This window comes from Cnephaeus nilssonii (genome assembly GCF_951640355.1).
Source record: "Cnephaeus nilssonii genome assembly, chromosome: 4".
Taxonomy (NCBI): Eukaryota; Metazoa; Chordata; class Mammalia; order Chiroptera; family Vespertilionidae; genus Cnephaeus; species Cnephaeus nilssonii.
In genome coordinates, this window is record NC_137075.1 from 84,025,913 (window position 1) to 84,050,291 (window position 24,379).

Below are 24,379 nucleotides of genomic sequence, written 5' to 3' on the forward strand. Positions count from 1 at the left end.
TATTCTCCCCGCCCCACCCCTACTTGATACTCATCTGAGCACGATTTCAGGGGTTGACTTAGTTCTGTGTCAGCGCGTCTGCTCCTTCCCTGCCCTGGCCAGACTCTCCTCTGGGTGTCTCCAGGCCTATCATCTGCCCTCTGCTCCAAAGGGAGCCCTGAGTGATTCTCTCTGGGTTTCCCTTCTCTTTGTGGGGTTCTTGGAGTCCCTGGATGACCGTGAGGCTCAGGAACTGGTGACGGCCGAGTGGCAGCTCAGTGCTGGATGTGACGGAGAGCCCACAGTAAGAGAGCAGAACCAGCCCAGCAAATGGTGCTCAGAAAAATGGTCCTCTGGGGCCACTTAGACCTCCTGTGAAAAGTGCAAAGTCCACAAGTAAGAAAAATAACTTCTTCGCATAGTTGGCTTGAAACCTTAAATACTAGAACTCTGTGTGGCAAAAAACCCCAAAAGGGCCTGCTCAGTGATGTTCCTAAACCCCTCCCGAAGACTCGGCCTCCAGTAGCATCTCCTCCCCGGGAGCAGCAGTCAGGCCCAGCCGGCATGGCTCAGTGGTTGAGCATCTACCTATGAACCAGGAGGTCACAGTTTGATTCCCGGTTGGGGCACATGCCCGGGTTGCAGGCTCGATCCCCAGTGTGGGGCTTGCAGGAGGCAGCCGATTAGTGATTCTCTCTGATCGTTGATGTTTCTATATCTCTCTCCTTCTCCCTTCCTCTCTGAAATCAATAAAAATATATTTTTTAAAAAAACAATAGGAGTCAGTGCCTTCAGACCTAGTCCCACCCTCCCTTTGTCTCTGCTGTCCCCTCCTCAGCCAGATCCCCTGCACCATCCCTCGCACCGGCCCAGGGAATTCTGACCAGGAGCCACGCGATTTCTTACGCCTCTGGAATTTCATGTTGTGATTTAGGGAAGGTGGTTTTTTTTAACACACAATTTGTTATTTTGGGTTATTGTTCGGCATTTCATTCATTTTTGATAAGAAGCTAAGTGGCTGTGAGGTATTTGAAGGGGTTTCAGGGTAATTGTAGGCGACACAGTGCTAGTGTTTTTCTGAATATTCTTGGCTGGTGGGACGGATTCCTTTTGCAATGAAACATAAATAAGCTCCTCTCATTTTTCAAGCGGGTAACTTTTTATTGATTTTTCCACCTAAGAAAATCCAGAACTTGATAGTCTGAGGGTGGAGTGTATCATTTCCCAAGATGAGTCAAAGGGACAGATATTCTTCTTTCAGCCTCTGTGGCCTCGTCCCCACTGATGGGCAATCACTCAGCAGCGGGTGGTCCCATCCCTGAAGGTCAGGCTGGAACAGAATTCTGTGGCTGGGGATGGCACCGCAGGATCCAAGCAATGGAGAGGTTTTAGGACTAAATACTCTTTGTGGGTCCCTTAAACCTGAGGTTCCATGGTTCAGCTATGAAAAGGGAGCCGGGGGCCCAGGATGGGGGTGGTGAAGGATCAGGAAGGATGTGACCGAGCCCCTGCTCTCAGGAGCTTACGGTCTGGCAGGTCACAGTACCAGGGGTAAGGTAGCCATGAGGGGAGCAGATAGTCTTAGACTCAGCGCAGGAGACTGCCCTCTGGGTTGGGGCCTGCAGGCATGGAGGGCGGCTGGAAGGAGGGTAGGTTAAGATCATGTGGCCAGTTCTTTTTCCTTGCTACGTGTTACAAGCCTGACATGGTGCCAGCACCCGCCCAGTACCAGCCTGTGTGAGAACCAGTCCACGAAGGTCCCCGACCTTCTCTGCATCCTCCCTCTGAGCACCCTCCTCTCTCAGGACCTTGTCCCCCATGCCCTCAGCTCCCCACTCAGGTGTAAGCAGCTCTCGGTCAGAGTGGTCTGACAGCTGCCCTTCATCACCAGCTGAGCCTCACCAGGAAGAGAGCTTCGGTCCTTTCTCTGGAAAGATCGTGTCACTCATCGAGGCACCTTCCCAGTGCATGTTTCTACGGCCACTCTCCTTCTTGGTCCTTCTGTGTCTGGCTTTCTGTAAGATTGGGCTTTGTCTCAGTTTTCATATGGACCTTGTGATGGTCAACTGTATGTGTCAACTCGGCTAGGGTGCAGCGCCCAGTTTGCTCAAACACTGGTCCCGATGTGGCTGTGAAGGTATTTTTTTAGATGCGATTAACACTTAAAATCAGTTGACTTTAAGTGAAGCAGTTGACCCTCTATAACAGTGGTTCTCAACCTTTCTAATGCCGCGACCCTTTAATACAGTTCCTCATGGTGTGGTGACCCCCAACCATAAAATTATTTTCGTTGCTACTTCATAACTGTAATTTTGCTACTGTTATGAATCGTAATGTAAATATCTGTGTTTTCCGATGGTCTTAGGCAACCAACAGGTTGAGAACCGCTGCTGTAGAGCCTAAGACCATCGGAAAACACAGATATTTACATTACGATTCATTAACAGTAGCAAAATTACAGTTATGAAGTAGCAACGAAAATAATTTTATGGTTGGGGGTCACCACACCATGAGGAACTGTATTAAAGGGTCGCGGCATTAGAAAGGTTGAGAACCACTGCTCTATAATATGGCTGGGCCTTGTGCAATCAGTTGAAGAGAACAAAGCGAGATTTCCTAAAGGAGGAGGACTTCTGTCTGCAGACTCTGTCTGAGTTTCCAGCCTGCTGGACTGACCTATTGATTTTGGACTCAAGACTGTACCATCACTCTTGCTTGAATTTCTAACCTGCCCTACAGATTTCAGACTTGAGCCAATTCCTTAAAATCTCTCTCTCTCTCTCTCTCTCTCTCTCTCTCTCTCTCTCTCTCTATCTCTCCATATAGTAGTCTTCTATTAGTTCTGTTTCTCTAGAGAGCCTAACTGCTATTGATCTCTGACTGCTTTCTTCTGTCTCCACTCATCACTGTGCCACCTCCATCACCATGCGGTTCCCCTGCTCTTTCTCCAAAGCGTTCTCTACATGACTGACTCACCTGTACCTGCTACGTGGATGCTGGGTTACCCAGCGCCTCGGCTTTTCCGTCTGCTCACTCCTTCAGCAGCTCCTCCTCCGGAAGGCAGCAATCGGAAAGAAAGACCAGCCCAAGGACCTGAAACTAGGATTTTGTGATGTTTAGGTTTGTTGGCCATTTTTCTTTTAAAAAAGTAAAGGAGAAAAAAAGCAAAAGGTGATAAAGGAGAAAAGATTCCCAGAACAAAAGGATCAGCTCTGGGCACAATCAAGATTGGGGATTAGCGGAGGATTTAGGTCGTCCACACTCCCCTTTGCTGCTAATTACCATGAATAATTGAGAGGCACAGAGGCCTGGGCTGGCCAGAGCAGACAGAGCTGTTCTCCATGCGTATCCCGTCTTGGCCGGACACGTAAGAACCTGTGCCCTGTGCCCTGGGCCTGCAGACAGGGTTTGTGTTCGTGTGGTTCAGCCCAGTCTCTCTCTCCCATCCCCTCCCTGCCCTCTCCCACCCATTTCAGTCCTGCTGTGCTCGGGTGCTCGGTGAAATCGCTGGTACAGAGCTTGGTGTGTTTTCTGTGGCAATGGCTGGACCATGTTCTCATGTTTCCCACAGGACGCTTTTCCGTTGTATTTCTTCTTTTAGGCCATCAGAGTTTGTGAGTGAAACCTGGCTCTCCCTTCTTCTCTCCATCACCTGGGATTGGATTCTAGGGGTGGGTGCGCATGAGTGTGCAAGAATGTGTGGCCGGTAGCCCAGGCTCCCTGGGCAGCCCTGACTGTTCCCTCTCTCCTGCTGTTTATGTCTTTCAAGTGTTTACAGAGAGTCCTGGTGCATTCTCAGTTATCAGGCCAGACCTTCTAACCTTGTCATACTTCCTCGAAGCCTCCTAAGTGGAAATGGAATAGTTTAGGACAGTAGTGTTCTCTTCTGGGGAGCGCCCTCTTTGACCCAGGCCACGAAGAGACCCCTGACATAGATTCCTTGCCTTGCATTCTCTAAGGTGACCTCTTGGTATCTAGGGAAACTGACAGTTGAAAATTGTAAGATTCATTTGGGTGGGGACTCAGAGGGTAAGGGGTGAAAATGGCTCCAAGGCTGGGACTGGCTTCTGGGTCCTCAGAGACAGAATGAGCTCACGTTCCTTGGAGTGTGTGTGTGTGTGTGTGTGTGTGTGTGTGTGTGTGTGTGTGAAAGTGAGTCAGCTCTGACTCCTGGCGACCCTATGACTGAGCGATGTCTATAATGTCCTGTCCTCGCCAGCCCTGCTCAGCTGCTATCGATTCAAGCCTATGGCTTCCTTTATGGAGTCAATTTCTCATGCTCGGTCTTCTATTTTCCCAGCATCATTGTCTTTTCCAAAGAACAATTTATTAGTTTAAGGACCCTGCCTTCTCGTGATGTGTCTAAAGTAGGACAGCTTCAGTTTTGTCATTTTTGTTTCCAGAGATGTTTCAGGCTTAAGTTGCTCTAGGACCCACTTGTTCATCTTTCTGGTGGTCCAGGGTGTTCATAAAGTTAAGCATATTTCTTATGAATAAAATTTTTTCCTATTGGTCTTCTTCTCTGTCCGACTTTCTCATCTGTGCATGGTAATTGGGAATACGCGGGTGTGGATGATCTTAGCCTTGGTCTCTGATGACACGTCTTTTCTCTTGATGATATTTCCAATTTCTTCCATTCATCCTTGCTACATAGTGATTAGTATTTGGATGACCACTCGAGAAACACTATAGGAATAGTTGGTCGATTGATCGATTGGCTGAAGGGTCTGAGAGGCCTACAAAAATATGAGGTAAATTGATAAAGAGTTGAGCAAGTCTAGTGTTTCCGTTATCTGTTGCTGTTTAACAAGCAGCTACAAAAGTTAATGCCTTAAATAAAAATGTGTTCTTTCTAATGCTTCTGTGGGTTGGCTGGGTGGTTCCCTGGCTGGTTCTACCTGAACTCACTCTGGGACCCATCCAGCTGGAGGGTCAGCTGGGCTGGAATGGCCAAGATGACCTCATTCCCATGCGTGGCAGTCGGAACTGGCCGAGGCTGAGCCCCGTTGGCTCTCCTCTGTGACCTTTCATCCTCCAGGGGTTAGACTGGCTTCCTTAGGTGATGGTCTCAAGGTGGCTTCCAAGAAAGTGAGAGTGGAAGCTCCAAGGCCTCTAAAGGCCTGGAATGAAGGCCACACACTGTCACCTCTGCCCTTTCCATTGATCAGAGCAAATCAGAGTCAACAAACAGGGAGGGGTTACACAGGGCCAGATACGGGGAGGTGCAATTCATTGTGTGACCTAATTACCTAATTTAAAAAGTAAAGGAGAGAAAAAAAAAAAAAAAGAAAAGCAAAAGATGATAAAGGAGAAAAGGTTCCCAGAACAAAAGGATCAACTCTGGGCACAATCAAGATTGGGGATTAGCGGAGGATTTAGGGACCATTTTGTAACAACCTGCCACACCAAATAAAAGAAGAACACAGGTTACAATAAAATCAGACTGGCCTGTCTATGCCGGTGAGAGACAATATTGCAGAGGTAAGGAGCAGAGCCTAGGGTCAGACTGCCTGGGCGAACCCCAGCTCTGCCACCTCCTGCTGGTATGAGCTTGAGAAAACCACCCAGCCAGTCTGTGTTCCTGGGCTCTCCTCCGCTCAGCGGGGATAATGAGAACACCTGTCTTAGAGGCTGGTGATGCGCTTCAAGTGAGTTAGTGCAAGTGCCAGTACCAAGCGCGGCGCACGGAAAACACTCAAATGGATGTCAGCTCTTGGTGCTCACTCCTCTGTAATGGCAGGCGAGGTGCAAATTTGGCTTTAAGTTTTCCAGCTCCGAGGCAAAGAGGGAAAAACACTCGGGTGTAAGATTCCTAGTGTGCCAAAGCTGAGAAAATTATTCCGGAAGAAGCTGTGCTGTGTAGAATGAGCAAGTATGTGTTTGGATGCAGCAATTTGGGGTCGCTTGCAAAGAGATTGACCTGGAAAAACTCCACACTATAAAAATAAACATATTTTTCTCCAAGAGCCAATGATTAGAGGCAGGACCGTCCAGAGGTTAACAAGACAGGCTTGATTCTCGGAAGCCCTCGACTAGAACCCCAGCCCTCCTCTTCCCAGCCTGAGTGAACTTGGGAAAGTTCATGGGTCTCTCCGAAGCTCATCTTCTTTGTCTACAAAACGGCCATAAGGATAATGTCCCCCTCACACAGATGAAGAGACGAGGCAAGGAAAGCCCCCGGTTTGTCAACGGGCACATGCTGCTCACGGAATGTTTGCTTTGACTATTATTAGTTTAAGGATGGTTTTAAAGGAGATTTTCTCTCCGTTGGAAGACAAACTGCTAGTGCTATTATTACAAACCTTTCCTGTCTCTCTCCTAGAGGGGCACCCAGACTTGTAGGGCCTGTCGTAAAGTAATAAGCAAACAATACAAAAGGGGAGTAACCCCTGCATTTATCCTCTCTAGTTCCACGCCAGCCCCCATTTTTTCCAAATTAGTGAGCTTCCTCGTTTGTATGGTTTTTGTTCGCCACTGAACTTGGTGCAGCCTCTATGGAAGCTGCTGTAAGCATTTCAGAACAGCCTCCGGGGGACTCCCAGACAGACGGCCCCCAAACCGCAGTCCCCACCCCTCCCGAGATGGCCCCCCTCCACATTTCCGCAGCTGCGGGATCCCCAGCGGTGTGAGGTCAGGTTCATCATGCGCTCTGCCCCTGGGGAAGCTTCCTCCCACCTCTCTGCGTCTGGCTTTCAGGCTGATTTATGGCTTTAGAATGTTGGACCACAGGATCTTAATTTAAAGCCTCTGTCAGAGGTTGTTCACCAACGTGGTGCCGGTCAAACGCCGTTTTCCTTTGGTTTTGCTCCTCTGTCGCCTTTTCCGTGGCATGAAATACGAGGTAGGAAAATCAGGCTACCACACGGGGGCTGTGCAGTGGCTGAAAAGCCCTTGCGTAATCCCCTGCAAGGTGCCAGGGTTTCATCCCGGCCAGGGGCTCAAGTGCAACCTCTGGGCTCCAACCAGGTTTCACCCATCGGCTTACGTCCCTTTCCTAAGCCGCCTCCAGAGGCTGTGCAGGTGGCAGCTGCAGTCGGGTTCAGAACCCCCAGTCTAACGCCGGTCTGCTGTGGGGAACTGTTCCCCAGCCAATGCGATTCTGTGTAGCTTCACTGTGTTTGCATGATGAAAACAATAGTACGTTTTTCACTTTGCAGTTTCCAAATTATGTTGTCATAGTGACTGTGCTATCCACACCTGCCTCCTGACCCTCAGATGTTCTTAGGCCCCTAAGGAAACGTTCCCCGCTCCCTGCAGTGTGAGCCACTCCTCAGCTCTGTGAGGCCTTAGGTTCCCCATCACCCGGCGTCTCTGGGAGGCAGAGTGGAGCTGCGTTGCATCTCTGGGCATGACTGCAGTGTCAACATCTGTACTTTCATATGCGGACCATTAACAGAGCCACTGAGTTGAGTTTCTGTTATTTTGATCATTTGTTCGGTTGCTCAGTGAGTAGCATGAGTCTCCAGGCTGCTGAAACCGAATTCCTGGCCCTAGGAATGGTATTTTTGTAACACACTGAAAATTCCACGGCACGCTCAAGCCTGTATTCCTTGTCATCTTCAAGAGGAAAGTTCTGGAATAATGTTCTTGGGGAAAAAAAAGTAATAAGGGAAATAAATAAGTAGATAAAATGTAACAGTACAGGTTTATGGTGTGATCCCTCTGATTGTAAAAATATAAGTCGGCGTGTGCATATGCATTTGCATGTGTATGTGCATAAGAAAAGATCTAGGGGAGGTAGCATTGAATTGGTGGGATTATGGGTTTTTAAATATTTCTTTATAACACGAAAAGAAACCCAATGCTATTTATTTTTAATAATTGCAAGACGAAGCATAGCCCGACAATAATAACAACAAAAGAAAACCAGGAAAGGGAAGGGAGGTGGGTTGGCTGGTTGACGGGGTGGGATTTGCAGGTCGTGGCCGTGTGGGTCTGAGGCCCTCTGACCCGGCCTTCCTGGCACTGGGCGGTGCACACGCCTCAGCCCGGGCCTGGCTCCAGGGAAGCCAAGTGTGAGTGTCCAGACACGTTCACGGTTCCCCAGGCCACGGAGTCCAGACACCTTCCCGTGGGCCCGTTGCTCCCTCCCACTGGCTGGAAGCAGAGTTGTGTAATAGGAGCAAGTCCCGTCAGCTTCCTTTGTCCAGCCTTGTTGGAGCTGGGAAGCAGCGGGTGGGGCCTCGTGTCTGCCCCTCTTGGGCACTGAGCATGGCTCCCGCCGAGGCCGGCGGCCCGTGGCTCTGTCCCGCTGTGTCTGGGCTTGGGAGAGTCCACACACACACAGGCATTCCTGCTTCTGCTCGTCAGCTCCCCGAGCCAGCAGACAGTGCACAGCAGGAGCCACTCTGACCCCAGCCCCAGGCAAACCACCGCCCAGGTAAGGAGTGCTGCAGTCCCTGGCTGGAGCCTCCTGGGTGTGGATGCTGATGAGCCCTGGAGGCTGGAGGCTGGAGGCACCGCTCTGCTCTTCCTGCGGATTCGCCAGCCAAGCTGTCAGTTCCTTGGGACCAGGCTGGGTCTTTGCATGGAGGGCAGCAATGATGAGTCACGGGAGAGACAGTAGCCACAGGCCGTGTCTTGTTTTGCAGAGAAAGTCCACTCATGTGACCAGGAGAGGCAGAGTGCCCTGGAGGAGGCCCGGCAGAACCCCCGGGAGGGCATTGTCATCCCAGAGTGCGCCCCGGGGGGGCTCTATAAGCCGGTGCAGTGCCACCAGTCCACGGGCTACTGCTGGTGTGTGCTGGTGGACACGGGGCGCCCGCTGCCTGGGACCTCCACACGGTAAGTCCCCCCGGGGGGATCCTGGGGCAAGAGAACCAGCTTCCTGTTGGGCTGGCCCCCGGCCCCTCCCAGCTTCACTGCCCTGGGTGGGAGGAATCAAGGCACTGGGGGACCAGCACCTTCCTTCAAGGGCAGATGAGGTTCCGATAGAGAGATCTGGGTCCTGGATGCTGGGCGACCTTGGAAAAGTAGGTAGCCTCTCTGAACCCCAGTTCTCCGATGAGAAGGCTATTGCCCTGCCTGAGTCACTAGGTTCTATGGATCAAAAAAGATCCCGTGTGCAGACATACGGTGCCATCTCTATGCTTAAACGATTGAAAGGACACGTCTCAGTGGGAACATTACGCTGGGGTTGCTCAGTGAGGCTGCTGGACAGGGCAGGGGGTACTTCCCTGCCAGCCCTGGGCGCTCCAGGCTTCCCGACAGCACAGATCATTGCTGCAGTCGTGGCTGAAGTCCCCTCCTCACGCATCATCTCTCTCTTTCCAGCTACGTGATGCCCAGCTGTGAGAGCGATGCCAGGGCCAAGAGCACGGAGGTGGATGACCCCTTCAAGGACAGGGAGCTGCCAGGTGGGAGATGGCGCTGCCCCTTGCTGGCACCTCACCTTTTTCTGTATCCCCTCCTCAGCATGCAAAGGGCTCCCTCCTGAGGTCTGTTTCCTGTCTGTGAGATGGAGCAGGCGTGCTGGACAGGGGCATCTGGGAGCACGGAGCCAGGAGCTGTGGGATCTGCATCCAGTCCGGGACTTGTCCCTAATTAGTCCTGTGCCCCTGAGCACATTGTTTCTCCTCCTGGCCCTTACCTTTTTATCTGTAACATGTCATCACTGGGTTACGATCCTGACCCTGCAATTCTATAGCCCTTTCTCTATCCTGTGGTGACTGGGACCACGTTCTGGGTGCTGTGAACCCTTTTCCCCAGGGCTGCGAAGAGCAGACAGCTTTCAGGGAGGGGCTGTCCTGGGGGATGTGGGCAGTGCCTGTCGCCTGCCCTGCCAAGTGTGTTTGCGATGATCCCTGGTGGCCCAGGACTGTCACTGGGCTATGACACAAGACACACAGGTGGGGGGCCCAGGACCTCTAAATGGCTTCTGTGCTAGTTTTCCCCTTATTCATAGAGTACTCTGCTAATGAGTTACGAGAAGATTACTACAGATTGGTGGCTTGAAACACTAGTTTTAATCAGCATAAACTGGGACCCGTGATTGTGAGAGCTGGGCCCCCCTTCCAATTCCCTGTCCCTGTTCCCCATTCCCCATCAGGACCCCAGTGTGCGAACTGGCAATAGAGGCTCCTGAAGGTCTGGGGTTTCCCAGTGAGGTGTGTAGCAGTCACCCTGTTACAAGAATGGAGTTGTGGAGGCCGGGGTAGTTCCTTCTAGCCATCTCCTCAGGAAACATGAATTGGGATTCTCCTGTGTGCCTGGCACTGGGTATCATTGCATGATCAAAAGTGACACGTGGGCCCTGGCCAGTGTTTCTCAGTGGTTGGAGCATCAGTCCACACACCGAAGGGTCTTGGGTTCAATTTCCGGTCAAGGGGACATAGCTGGGTTGAAGGGTTGACCCCCGGCCCCAGTTGGGGCATGTGCAGGAGGCAACCAAAGCATGTGTTTCTTTCATATTGATGTTTCTCTCTCTCTCTCTCTCTCTCTCTCTCTCTCTCTCTCTCTCTCTCTGCCTCTCTCCCCCCCTCCCTTCCACTCTCAATGGAAAAATTTCCTCAGGTGAGGATTAACAACAACAAAAATTGACATGAGGTTTACATAGTGGAGGTGACAGAGAGTGTGCAAATAAATGAATACAAACATACAAATAGCAGTGACAGGAACTCTGAAGGGAAAGAGCACGTGCTGTGAGAAGGGCAGGGAGAGCCTACTTCAGAGTTTTCGGCTTCTCTGAAAAGGTATTTGCAAAGAAGGTATACTGACACCTGAAGTATTTGCAAAGAAAAGAAAATGAAATAGTCACCAAGGAAGACTGTGTAGGGAGTGTCAAGGGCCCATTGAATTGATAGGGACACCCATTTGTGTGGTGGTGTGCACACTAGCAATCCTGAGCTACATGGCTGTCAACTTGGAAAGAGCAAATCCGTGAGAAGGTTCACCCATGCTTTGGGTCTTGCTGGAACAAAGCAAAGGAGGAGAGGAAAAGCAAAGGATTTGAGAGCATTTAGAAAGGAGATTTGATCATTATCACCTAAGTTGGATGAGAAGAGAAGCGAAAAAAAGGAGGAGGTTCTTGGATAGGTAAACTGGTAGGTCTGTTTGAGTCAACTTTGACCTTGTGTGCCTTTAGCACCTGCTTCTGGCCTGCAGAGACCGCTGGCCACACTGTATCAGAACTAGCTTGAGTTCCCCAGTAGACTGTGAACTTCACAAGGATGAGGACACTATAGCCCTGTGTTAGATCCCTAAGAGTTAGCACACAGCAAAAGTTTGTGCCCAAGTTGACACACAGCAAAAGTTTGTGGGATGAAAGCAATGGAAAGCCTTACTATCCGTGTAGTCTGACGGTCCTCTGTGGGCTGCAGGTGGAGGAACTGCGGAGGTTTGTGAGAGTCATCTGAGCGGTAAACCATTCCCAAAATGCATTTGGCTGGACAAGAAGGACTGGGAGAGGTTTGGGAAATGGTGGTCGCCGAGGAAACTGTTTACTTGATTATTTACCTGGCGTCAGCCTTCAAACCTCACCTTGTTTTTCAGGCTGTCCGGAAGGAAAGAAAATGGAATTTATCACCAGCCTACTGGATGCCCTCACCACGGACATGGTGCAGGCCATTAACTCAGCAGCGCCCACTGGAGGTGGGAGGTGAGGATGTGAGCAGGACTTGGGCCCAGTGGGGAACCTGGGGCCCCTGACAATCCAGATGCTGTGGAGACTGGGGCTGGGGAGTGGGGTCAAGGGGTGGGGAGGTATTGAGTAGGGTCAGTCCTTCTGAGACTGCTTTGTCCCACCTTCCATCAAAAAGCCCCTCCCTATTCTTTGTTGCTTATCTGTAGCTTGTACTTACCAGATTACAGGCAAGTCCAGGGATGTCTGGAGACTTCCAGCACTTTGGTCTCAGAGGTGGATATGTGGAGTGATAATCCTCAATGGCAGGAAGGGAGATGGCATATGATGAAACCAGGGAGGGCAGGGCGGGAGGACAGAGCATTTGCGTTGTCTTCTCAGAAGGAAAGAGCCAGGTGCCTTTTTGGTCCCTGATAATTCCACGGGGTTCTGTGCAGTGGGATTGGATGCTCCTGGAGCCAAAACCACCTTAGTTCAGGAGCTGATGTGCTTGCTGCTTGAGGCAGTCCCGATGTGAAGCCGCAACCGCTCAGGGAGCTGCCTGGCACTTGAGCTTCAGTGTGAAGGAGATGAGACCTCAAGCTTCGCCCCATTAGCTTCCTTGGGGGCCCAGACCTTGAGATCCCGTGGTCTTGCTCCAGGCAGGCTGAGGGCTGGGAAAGGACCGGACCTGTGAGCAGATAAGGAAGGGGCCGCTCGGGGCCCAGAGAGCAGGTGGACCCTGCTGCCAGGAGTGGTTAGGACTGATATCTTACTCTCACATCGTGGGCCAAGAGATTTTTATAAAATATAAATACTAAGAAGTGTATAAATGCTTTTAATAGGGAAGGGATACTTTCAAAAACTACTTCTCCTTTAGGTGCCATATAGAGTTGGGAGAAGTTTGTAAAAATATGCTTTCCTGGCATGTTTTTACATTTGAAGCTCATATAGCTTGTCCGTGTTTGGTTTTGATGGAAGTGAAAGGTTTGAGCTGCATTTGGTAGTGTGTAACCCAGAGGCTGAACTTGCAATCAAAAGACAAACAAGAGGGACCAAGAAATCGTTTAGAAATCAAGGAAGGTGGCGGGGGTGAGAGAAAGAAAAGACGCAGTTATACAGGGAGGTAGCTGGCCAGGGGTGTCAGTTTCCTGGGTGGAAGCCCTCCCAGATCCTCCCATGGTGTTCAGAGTGAGCCCTAGCTGACCTGAGCGGGCTCTGCAGGGTGGTTTTGTGGCCTCGGTCCTCCTCTTACATTCCTCTCCCTCCCATCATTATGTTCCAGCCACTGGCCCTGCTCAGTTCCTCTAGGCCAAGCTCTTGCCTGCCCGGGGCCTCCATGTCAGTTGCTCCTTCAGCCTGGAGCTGTAGGGCCCTGGGGAAAACCCAGCACCGTGATTTCCGTCTTCCCGGGATTTGCCCCTGCTGGTGCATTTTAATATCCCTTCTCAGACACCACCCAGGCTGCAGGAGCTGCCAGGCACCCTCCATCAAAACACCTCTTTTTAATTCTCAGCCTAATGCTTACCACTATCTGATATTTTGCTATTTTGTTTATTTATTATCTGTGTCGCTCCACTCGATGAAAATGTAAGTTCTGTGAGAGGAGCATTCTCTGCCTTCTTCCCTGCTGTGTTTATTCCCAGAATTCAGAATAGTGCCTGGCCCATAGCAGGTGCTCAATAAATGTTTGCTAAATGATTAAACACCTAGAAGGATGGGTGGATAGGTAGAGGGAACACTGTCTGATACAGAGAAATAAGGCCTTTTTTCTTGGTCTCAGAAGTGGATACATGGAGTGATAGTCCTCAATAGCAGGAAGGAGGATGGCATATGATGGAAACAAGGAGGGAGTACAGAGCACTTGAGTTCTCTCTGAGGCACACATGAGCATAAAGGAAACCACATCCGGGTTCTCCTGCATCCGCTCAGGGTCTGGCAGTTAAAGCTGGACATCAGCTGAGGCCAGTGGGAAACAGTCCTACTCAGGACAGTGGAAGAAGGGACAGGAGCGATGCTGGACAGTGCTGAACACAGGGTGTCTTCCCTCCCAGCCCACCTGTCAGGCATGGAGATTTTAGTTTTGCACACACTCTTACATCTCTGCCCTCCCCTCATATAAGCTCTGCGCTGGGTTCTGAGGACATTCGGGGACAAGGGCACAGCTCTTGGTCTGGAGGAGCTCCTGGAAGACGAGATAGCTAATCACGTGGTTGCACTTTAAAGTCAGTATAATAATAGAGGCAGATAAGGTGCTGCAGGGACTCCGGGGAGGGAGGGCATGTGAGAGAAAGCTTTACACAGGAGGCGACATTGGAGCCACCTCTTCTCTTACGAATGGGAAAATGCTCTGACTTAAATGGACCAGGGGTAAGGGCATCCTAGCAGAGGGGCCACAGGGGTAGTGAGTTACGAACAAGGTAGGTCCTTGTGGAAGGAATTGCAAGAAGCATGGCTTACATTGGGAGTCAGGCTGTGGCCAGGCAGGAGATGAGGCGGCAGAGTTGGGCGGCGTCCAGATCATGCTGGGTCTTGTGATTCAAGGCAAAGAGGGCAGCAGCCAGTCGGGGCAGGAAGGCTACACGATGGTCAGTGTGAACAGTGAGGAAGGATGGACTACAGCTATGGGGAAGGGATGATGTACTGAAGCTTTAGGAATGAGATAGATAGGATCTGAAGACTTCTCAGATGTAGGAAATGGAAGAGAGAGAGATGTCTACTTCCTTTTCTGGTCTGCTAGCCTGACCTAGAGGGAAAGCAGTGCCACCCAAATCTAAAAAATAGACAAAGTAGAATGGGTGTCCCTGGAACCGTCTGTGGCTGGTGCATGGGAGGGGCTGGCCTAGTGTCTTTTCATGGCAGCCGTTCTCAATGAAGGCATCTTGGATGATTGAATTATCATCTTGGTCCTTCCCACCAGGGCTTCACGAAGCAGAGTTCTCCCTTAGATCAGTCCTCCCGTGGCACCCAATTAGCCTTTATCAGTCCCAAAGGCAGAGTTCTGAGATCCCAGCTGGAGGACTGTGCGTGAGTCCTTTCTTCACTCACCCTGGAGAAAGGCAACTGTGTGGGGAGGTGGGATGGGGCATGTGAACCTCCTGGGCCTTCTGTGGTCCCTCAAGGAGAGACTGTCTTTATTGTGGTTTCCTCCTTCCTGCCCAGTGTGGTTACTCGTTGATGGCCTTGCAGGAAGAGGCTGGAATGTGGCTGACTTGGCATTTCCCAGCCCCGCCCTCCCGCACAGCTGGCCAGGCTGGCCCCAATGCCAGATGCAGCTCAGTTGGTCTGTTTGGTTTGGCCAGTGCCTCCGGGCCGTCCCACCTCACCTTCTATAAAACTGCTTGGGACAGCAGAACTGGGCCCACGATCTTGGCCGAAGCAAGTTTCCTTGTGGTACTAGTAAATGGGGCTGGCTCTCCAGCTGTGCATTGCAGCCAAGGCCTGGCAGGGCTCAGGCCCCAGAAGCAAAACTGAAAGTGCTGCAGAAGGGTGGCACCTGCCACCTCTCCACTTGGGAGAAGACTCGAGGCCAGTCAAGGGGCCTCTGGCTCTAGCGGGTTTCCTTATCCCTGGAGGCAGGAGTCAGCAGGACAACCACCTAAACAGCCCAGAGACAGGGCATTTTACTGTGTCTCTCCCACCATATCCAAGGATACCTGAATGCCCTACATACCCAATGGTCCCTTTTAGTATAAGTGGGACTTTACCTGTAGGGAGGCTGTGGCATGGACCAGCAAATTGATGCTAAGTGATCTGAAGCGACCATTGCACCCTTGAATGTAGGATCCCCGGACCCTGTCTAACCAGCTTTGAATTCCAGTAGTCCTGGTCTCCAGTGGGTATCATGTGTGCACCTCTGAGAGAGGGGTTCAAAGTTTGATGCCAGTATAAGCCTAGAGCTGGGAGTATAAGTTGTCAAAGTATTGAAAGGATACTATGGAAAGCTAAAAGAGCGGGGGGTGTGTGGGGGGGTGTCTCAGTAGGGTATAGCCTGGAGGCTGGGGTAAATTTGCCTAACTATGATGGAAAGGGCTCCAGTCAAGACCACTTGAGAGATCCTTGGAAACTCTGGGAGGGGCCCTCCTGACCCCCTCCTCGCTCTGTTGGGAAAACCTTAGCTCCCCTTAGTTAACAGAGGCCTCCTGTCTTCCACTTGTGCCCACGGCTGGTTTGGCTGGCCCAGGATGCTCAGCCGATCTCAGTTTGAACTAAATCTTGTGACGCTTGGTAGGCCTGGGACTTAACGCTGTTAAGAAGCCAGAAACCTGATTTACATTGTTTTAAACCAGATGCCTCCAGAGTTTTCTTTTTTCTACTATGTTTTGTTGGAAATATGGAAACTACCCCGAAATCCTTCTGTGTTACTATGTTTTGTCTCACCCCATCTTCTTCTGGAAGGTTCATGCTTAAACATTCTTCGGGGTGTGGTGAGAATCTCCTTCCCTGTAAATCAAGGGTTCTTTACCTGAGTCTGTGACCTTGGACGAGGTTTAGGGGGTCCATTAAACCCCTAAAATCTACTGAGTCCTGTGTGTGTGTGCGTTTTCCTAGGGAGAGGGACTCTAGCTTACCTAGGTTCTCAGAAGGGTCCACCATCTCCCAAAGCTAAGAAATGCTTGCTTTAAATGCATTGGGAGCTTGGCCTGGACAAGGCGTTGGGTTCCAAGGCAGGACCTTAGCGCTGCTGCTTCCTGTGGAGAGCCGAGCTCTGTATTTGAGGGAGAGTGTGAGCGTCTGGAGGTCAAAGAAGTTCAGAGCCGAGAGTCCTACACCAGCTGGGAGGAGGGAGGAAAGAGGGGGACCCTCAGGCTCCACAGGCAGGCTGGGGCTGTGTCAGTGTGACAGAGAGAAGGGGGCATTGCTTCACGGGACCACAGAGGCCTCTCCTCTGCAAGCGTCCTCGGAGCCTCCAGGGGCCAGGTCAGGAGGCGGACCAGGGGAGGCCAGCAGTCGGAAGGCATGGCTGCTCCGGGCTTGAGGTTCTGGGGAGCAAGGAGGGCAGGAACATGGCTCTCTGGACAAGGGAGACAGGGCAGGAAGGAGAGTCAGAGGAAAGGGAGGGAGAGCTCTGCTGGTGTGGCTCAGTGACTTATGAACCAGGAGGTCACAGTTTGACTCCTGGTCAGGGCACATGCCCGTATTGTAGGCTGCATCCCCAGTAGGGGGCGTGTAGGAGGCAGCTGGTCAATGGTTCTCTCTCATCATTGATGTTTCTCTCTCTCTCTGAAATCAATTTTTTAAAAAAGAAAGGGAGGGACAGGGAGCAGGAGCAAAATGACTAACTCTCAGCATGGGAGGGAATGCTCAGGAGTTGTAAAGTGAGAAGAGAGGCTTCTTGCTGCAAACGAACCCAAAGGTAGGTGCAGGGCGCTCCGTCAGTGGAGGTGCTGAGAACTGGGCCGGCGGGAGCCCCAGGAACACATGCTGGAGGCAGCGAGCCGCTCCTGGCAGGGCGTCCAGGCGGGATGACCTCATTCCTTCCCGTCTCGGCGACTGAGACTTTATTATTCCAGCCTCTAGGTAGACATTACGCTATGCTGAGCCTAAAGGTTAGCTGCCTTTGCCTGGGATGCTCATGGTCCCCTGGCCAGAGGGCCCTACCCAGCCCCAGCTGCCCTAGAGAACCCCTGCTGGGAGTAACTGGAACACCTCTCCTGGGGCTCCTCCACCGTGGGTCCTCCCTGGAGTTTAGGGGCTGCACAGGCAGGCAGGGCGCTCCTACAGGGAGCTGGCCACCCTCCCCTGCACTATGAGCATCCTGACAAAGAATTTTCTGCTGCCCACCTGGTACACCCTGCAGGGGCAGGCTTGAAAATGAATGTTGCAGGTAAAATAGACACCCAGGTGTCTGTACTGGCAGAGACAGAAATCTGATCTCCGCGTTGAATAACTGCAGGCCTGATCCAAAGGCCTCCCCAGCCTGGCTTCCAGGACAGACGAGCGGATTCCCAGTGAGCCCGAGGCAGCCCGTGCCTCCACCTTCCCAGGTCCTCCCGCCTTAAACCTGTCAGGATGAGGTCCCGCTGGCAGATCCACTAATTGCGTTCTCTTGGAATCAGTCCAGGGTGCCCAGGGGGCCTGCCCAAGACTGCAATCCACTTAATGAGGACTGGGCATTTAGCAGTAATGAAACTTCTTTTTCCCTAAACCTTGAGGTCACTTGGGGGTAGAAAGCGGAGGGAGTTTGCTGGCTTGTCCATAGGGGAGGGGTTAAGGGTGGTCCCCTCCCATCTGGAAAACTCAGCAAACCCCAGCGAGGAACCCCAAGGCATTGGCAAGTGCCCTGAATATTTTTCTTGCCAGGCTCAGCTGCAGAATGTTCTGGCGGGCCCCGAGCCCCTGAGCTCGGACCCCTTTGGAGCAGGGAGCCCCTCGGTCTTGCTTCTGACGCATGGTGGTTACCTGTCTGCCCCAGCGCCCTGCAGACAAAGTATTCGGATGTGTGGAACTCCCGGGTTCAGTCTTACGCCCCCTGCCAAGGGAAGGTTGCCCAGGCGTCTGAACACGAGGGCCTGGGCCCACCCCTGACCTCCTGCCATTAAACTTCTCTGTGGACTCACCTCTAGCGAGTCTGGGACTGGCCAGTTTTAGAAACTCTGTTTGTATCCATCCTCACTCCCGTGGCTTTGGCCTTCTGGTCAGAGACCTCGGTCTCCCCCTGGAATAGACCCATCACTGGCTTTCAAAGTTTTAAATATCAGCTAGCACCCGGAGCCCTTCTGGGGAGAAGATGAGGCATCAGTGACCAAAATGAGGGGTAAGCTGCGTGTGCGGTTACAGTACAGGCAGTGTCACTGTGTGGTCACCACATGTTTGTGGCTGTGAGCCATGCCCGCTGCTGTGCCGCACACACCAGCAGGCTGTCGTGGTTCCTCTGGTCCGGCGCTTCTCAGCAGAGCCGCTGGCCTTCTTGTTAGCATGTGGCGCGCCAGGCCCGCCGGGACCTCCTGGCTCAATTTTCTCTGTGGACTCGCCTCTAGCAGGCCTGGGATGGCCAGTTTAGAACCTCTGCTTGTGTCCCTCCTAACGGCCTTCTCTCAATGCCTACGGGACCTGACAGTGATGGGCCACAGGAACGTCACACTCCACACCGAGTTCGCCCTGCCTGCTTTCCTGTCCGGGGCTCTGTGTCGCCGAGACAGTGAGCAGCTTGGGGCCAGGGGCTGCGCCTCCCACTCTGGAAGCCCTCCCAGGACCTGGGGGTGTGGTACCCACTCAGAGCACCCTTCCCCATAGTAACATGCATTTGAGCCACATTCATACATGTTCATATGTGAAGAGCAGCTTGTCTGGCAGGGAACACTAGGCCAGGAGAAGGACAGTTCAGGTCCCAGCTGTGGTTTTCTCAGGTGAGTTAAGTCCAGCCAATATGTCTGAGCACCCATCTTGTACAAGAACGGCGATGGTAGAAAGTGAAGCAGATTCATGTGATAAAGTCGCCCACTGGACTTGAGACATCCAGGCTGGAGACTCAGGCTGGAGAGGATGCCTTGATTCTGTACAGGCTGAGCGGGTCTGGGAGGTCTCTGGCTAGAGGAGCCATGTCTTCCTGGCTGCCCGCAGCCCACCACCTGAGCTACGGGAGAGAATCTGGTGGGGCTGATGGTTCCTACGGCATCTGAGCCGTGCTCTCTGGGGTGGGGGTGTCTGCCCGCGGCCCAGGTTCTCAGAGCCGGACCCCAGCCACACCCTGGAGGAGCGAGTGGTGCACTGGTACTTCAGCCAGCTGGACAGCAACAGCAGCAACGACATCAACAAGCGGGAGATGAAGCCCTTCAAGCGCTACGTGAAGAAGAAAGCCAAGCCCAAGAAATGCGCCCGGCGTTTCACCGACTACTGTGACCTGAACAAGGACAAGGTCATCTCGCTGCCCGAGCTGAAGGGCTGCCTGGGTGTGAGCAAAGAAGGTGAGTGCTCGCCCCTGGGCTCCTGGCCTTGCAATACGTGCCCCACCAGGCCCAGGGACCAAGGGCTCGCCAATCAGTGGGATCCCAGCTGTGACCTGGGAGGATGCTATGCTTCATGCTAGATGCCTGCACATTGGAGGAAGCGATGAACAAGGTCCCCATCCTTCCTCAGACATGAAAATGTTTACAGATGTTGTGATAAGTGCTGTGAGCGTGTGTTAGGATAGGCCAGGTGCAGACCCACACATGCAATGGCTCAGCACAGTGGAAATTGGTTTGTCTCTTCCACGTAACAGTTCAGCATGATTCCAAGTCATTGTGTGTGTGTGTGTGTGTGTGTGTGTGTGTGTGTGTGTGTGGTGAGTAGGGGAAGGAAGGAGCAGGGATTGCTGCATACTCTGAAATCCCGGCTAAGAATGGCTGTGCCATCTTTATCAGGTGGCTTCCAAGGTCACCGTGGGGTCATCTGCATCCCCAGTCAGGGGTAAAGCATGGAGCAGTGCACGCAGGGAGTTTTATGGGCCAGCCTGGAAGTGACACACGTTACCTCCCGTATTTCACTGGCCGGAACTCAGTCACTGGACCACACCCAGCAGTAAGGAAGGCTGGGAGCCCAGCAGGAGGAGGAGAGGATGGAGTCTGGCCAACATCTAATTATCTCTGTCGCAGGCAGACAAGTACAGAATATCGTAGGGACATAGGTAGGGGCACCTAAATCAGCGTGGGGCCAGGCGGCCTTGGAAAACTTCTTGAAGGAACTGATGTCTAAACCAGGGATCAGCACACCCTGGCTGCGAGCCCAGTCTAGTCTGTGGCCTGTTTTCATATGGTCTATGAGCAAGAATGGTTTTTGTATTTTTAAAGGGATGTGATTTTTTTTTAAAAGATGAAGGAATGACAGAGACAGTACATGGCCCACAAAGCCTAAAATATTTGCTATCGAGTCCTTCACAGGGAAGTTTGCCAACTCTCGTCTAAACCAGTGCCCGAGGAATGAGTAGGAGCTGGCGAAGCAGACAGGCCAGGTGAGGGAAAGAAGAGGGCAAGTGCAGAGGGGAGGACACTGAGTGTGAGAGGAACTCAGAGGCGTGAGTGTGGCTGCAGTGCATGTCTGAGGATGGAGGAGAGGGGCGGGGCAGCAAGCAAGGTGAGTTTCAACTTTATAAGGTTAGTGGGAAGCTGTTGAAGGGGCTCAGTGTGAGAAACTATAGATCAGTTTTGCTTTAAAAAATTATTCTGGCTGCAGCGTGGGAAACAGAATGGAGATGAACAAGGTCTAGTACCCAACAAGAGGCTGTGGCGTCATCCAGGCAGGTGGTGAGGGAGGCCCAAGTTATGAGAAACCCAGTGGGGATGAAGAGAGTGGGTGGGTTTGAGAGAGGCAGGACGTGGTGGCTGAGTGGAGATGAGGATGATGGACAGCTTGACGGGCATCCAGTCACTGAGGTGGGCAGCATGGAAAGGAGAGCAGAGCGCGCATAGGGGCCAGGGAAGGCACCGAGCATGTTAGGGCGTGTCAAGTGGGATGCGCCCGAAGATGAGACGATCTGTAGAGCAGGTGAAGGGTCTGGGCTGATGGTACTGACTTGGGTGATGCTGACTTATTTGAAATGCCAGCTTTGGAAAAGGTGAGGCCACCTAGGAGGGGACCCAAGGCCTTGTCCTTGTTCTAACCCTCAGTGGATGGTGTAAACCCAGGGACTGCATGGGCAGTGGCTGAGTCACCACAGGTATCCAGTCTCAGGACCTTCCCCCTCCATCTCTGGGTTTTGGCCCCGATTCTGGGGTGAGTGACCTCATCACTCTGGGCACTTCCATCCGGTGAGGATGCCACTTGGTGTCCCCAGAGTTCTCGGAGTCACCAGTGTCATGGTTTCAAACCCTGCCCCTGCCACGGACTAGCTCTTTCGCCACCCACAAACTACTCAGCCCCTCTGGGCTCCAGTTTCGCCATCTGTAAAATGGGCATAACTAGAGCATCTACCTCGTAGGGCTGTTGTGCCGACTCAGTGAATGAGAGCATTTATCATAATGTCCGAGACATTGAGAAAGCTCAATAGAATGTCAATATTACTGTTCTTCTTCATGAGATTCCTGCCTCTGTCAGTAGAACTTACCACACTGTGTTGCACTTTGCTGTCTGTTTCCCCTTAAAGCCATGGACTGTGCCTTTTCAGTTCCTTACCTCTAGCACCGTGCATGGTACAAGGTCCATTAGAACCTTGTCAACTGAGTGAATGAATGGATGAGGGGGTTGTCCCTGGTGGTGACATCCTGCTTCGACACACATGGGATCTGTGCTTTTTCACAGAGCACATGCAGAGGCCAGTATTGGAAAGAGACCACCCAGTGTTAGTGTAGACCCCAGGCCTAGCCAGGAGCACTTCTGAGCAGAGCAGGGATGGACACGCAGAGGCCTGTAGCGACTCTGCCCTTGGTCCCCTGCCCATGAGGGTAGTTATGGTCCACACAGCACCCAGGCCAAGAGGAGACAGAGTGTGGTGACCTCAGGGCCACTCCATCCTTGCTGGGCACCAGGTGGCTGACAATCCCGGCTGCTGCACAGGCCCTGAAGGCAGCCCCCAGCTCTGCCTCTTACTAGCTCTGCAATCTTGAGCAAGTTACTTAAACTCTCTGAGCCTCAGCTTCCTCACGTGCAAAATGGAGATGATGTTATTTACTTCAAAGATTTGGTGTGAAGATTTAACAAGATGGTGCATGTGAAGAGCTTAGCCCAGACCTGGTTCGTGGTGAATGTACAAAAGCAAACTAGTAGTAATAGGGGAACACACCCACGGACTGAAAGCAGCTTCCCTGGTCCCTCTGCTCCAGGAGCCTCGGAGGCCACTTGGGTAGATGGTTGTAGGGAACAGAGCCCCTGCCTTGGTCATCTGGTGTCATGTGCTGCCCTCTGGTGGGCTGAGAGGGGATTGCATGCCAGATGGGGGCACGGAAGGGTTTGGGGAAGGACGCAGCATTTGGGGGTGAATGTAGCTTTGGGTCTGCGGGACCAAATTTTTTGGAAATGACGCCTGAACACGGACGGGTATTTTTAGCAACCAGACTCCTCACAGGAGTAGAATTCTCTGTAGCAGAAAAAGGCTAGGCCTCTTTCTTAACTGGCCCTTCCCAGTTTATAAAGCACCTTTATCAGGAATATTGTCACCCTCCTGTGAGACAGGCAGGGTGGAGACTAGTTCCTCCATTTTTGAAAAATGGCAACATCCCCTTGAATTGCGCTGGCTGCCGCCTGCTCTGGGTCAAGCCCCTGTTGCCCGCTGCCTCCTTGGTGGTTCGGAAGCAGAGAGCCAGGTCTGAGTTTGCTTCGCCGCAAAAAAGCTGTGTCCTCTCCAAGCCTCCTGTGGGGATAATTTGACCATTTTCCAGCTGTCGCATACAATTGCCATGAGGAGTGCATTGCTGGACTTAGGCGAGGGGCTAGCACGTTGAGCCTCACAGGGAGAGCTGGTTGCTGCTGCTGTGAGTCCTTCTCATCTCAGCGGGTGCGCGGGGCTGCGGAAGACTGGGTGCGGAGGTCTCAGCTCAGGACTGGGAGAAGCCTGCTGGCTGGAGCCCAGGAAAGATGGCGCTGCCACTTCCCACCTGCCTGTCTGTCCATGTAGCATTGGCTATACCAACATCTGCCCCGTGCCCTCTCCCTCTCAAGTCTTCAGGAAGGTTAGCATAACTGGAGGTACATGGAACGGTGGGCTCACATGACCAGTGGGTGGCGTGGATCCCACCACGCTTCATACTCCTCACAGCCCTCTCTCAGCCTCCACAGATTCTCCATCCTCAGGGGAGGCAGAGCAGGAGCAGCAGGGCCTTGGTCCTAACTCCCATTCTTCAGATTTACCCAGAGGGTGATGGACATGCGTAGTCACATGACTCCAGTCACATGACTCCTGGTATGCTGCCTCCCAGCTGCCCACTCTTCCTTTAGAAGACCTGGGCCCCACAGGAGCCTCCCTGTGGGGCGGGATGGGTGTTACAGAACACACCTTGGACCCTGGTTAAGTCACTCAACCGCTCTGAGCCTCGGTTTCCAGATACGTCAAGTAAAAGGGAGGGACCAGCTGGTCGCAAAGATGACACTCTGTGACTTGGGGAACCAGGACCAAGAAGGTTATGCACGTGTCCATCGGCACCAGAGCTCTTCTGAGCTAACAGCTGAGGGGATCCCAGAGAGGCCCCCGGTGGGGCCTGGCCTGATGGAAAAGGGACTTTGTTTGAAGGTGTTGGCTAGCAGTGAGCTCACTCAGGCAGAGCAGGGCTGCCGGCACCCACAGAACCGGAAGCACAACGCAACCCCTGGCTCTGTCCCACGTCCACTCCCTTCTGGGGTGAGAGGGGATGGAGAAGAAGCTCTGCCAGTTCTCTGGGTCAAGGCCACTCGAGCGTCATATGTTCCTATTTGTTGCAGGTGGTAGTCTTGGCAGCTCCCCCCAGGGAAAACGAGCAGGCACAAACCCATTCAGTAAGTTGCCTTCTTTCTGGGGTCTGCTCTATGGGCCCCCTCGTGCAGCTCTGGCACTGCAGCGGGAGTGGAGGGATTGGCCAAGGAACCTAGCCAACCATTTACTTTGGTTCTCTTTTTGCTGAGGATACAGGAGAAAGGTTGGTTAGTGCTGTGAGGATCCCACCGTCCCCACCTGTAGACGAGCACCCGCCGCTTCTGCCAGCCCCGGTTGAAAGGCTGGCATCTGGGAGAAGTGTGGTTTGTGCAGAGAGCAAGCCAAACTTGTTCCAGTTGCCGTGTGACGATGCCTCCTGGTGGCAGAGATGGGCTGGTAAAACGTGGGCTTATCTGCAAGTGTAGGCTACCTGTGCGCTGCCCCGGCCCATTATCTAGCAGCAGGTGGAAAAGGCTGCTCTTTTGGGGAAATGGATCCGTGCAGTTGGATTTCTCATAAACCTAGCTCTACCCTCTTCTTGT

At 52.5% G+C, this 24,379-nt stretch overlaps 1 protein-coding gene across 4 annotated transcripts in view; it reads left to right on the plus strand.

The window, feature by feature from the left end:
* Positions 1 to 24,379, plus strand: part of SMOC1 (SPARC related modular calcium binding 1) — a 137,386-nt gene that overhangs the window by 111,067 nt on the left and 1,940 nt on the right. For 2 of the 4 annotated variants that reach the window (XM_079768697.1, XM_079768694.1), the window contains exons 8-12: positions 8,571 to 8,763; positions 9,253 to 9,335; positions 11,470 to 11,575; positions 19,199 to 19,443; positions 23,867 to 23,920. In XM_079768697.1, the coding sequence (XP_079624823.1) occupies positions 8,571 to 8,763; positions 9,253 to 9,335; positions 11,470 to 11,575; positions 19,199 to 19,443; positions 23,867 to 23,920 (681 nt within the window). The remainder of the gene's footprint in view (positions 1 to 8,570; positions 8,764 to 9,252; positions 9,336 to 11,469; positions 11,576 to 19,198; positions 19,444 to 23,866; positions 23,921 to 24,379) is intronic. The other 2 variants (XM_079768695.1, XM_079768696.1) reach the window with 1 other exon arrangement.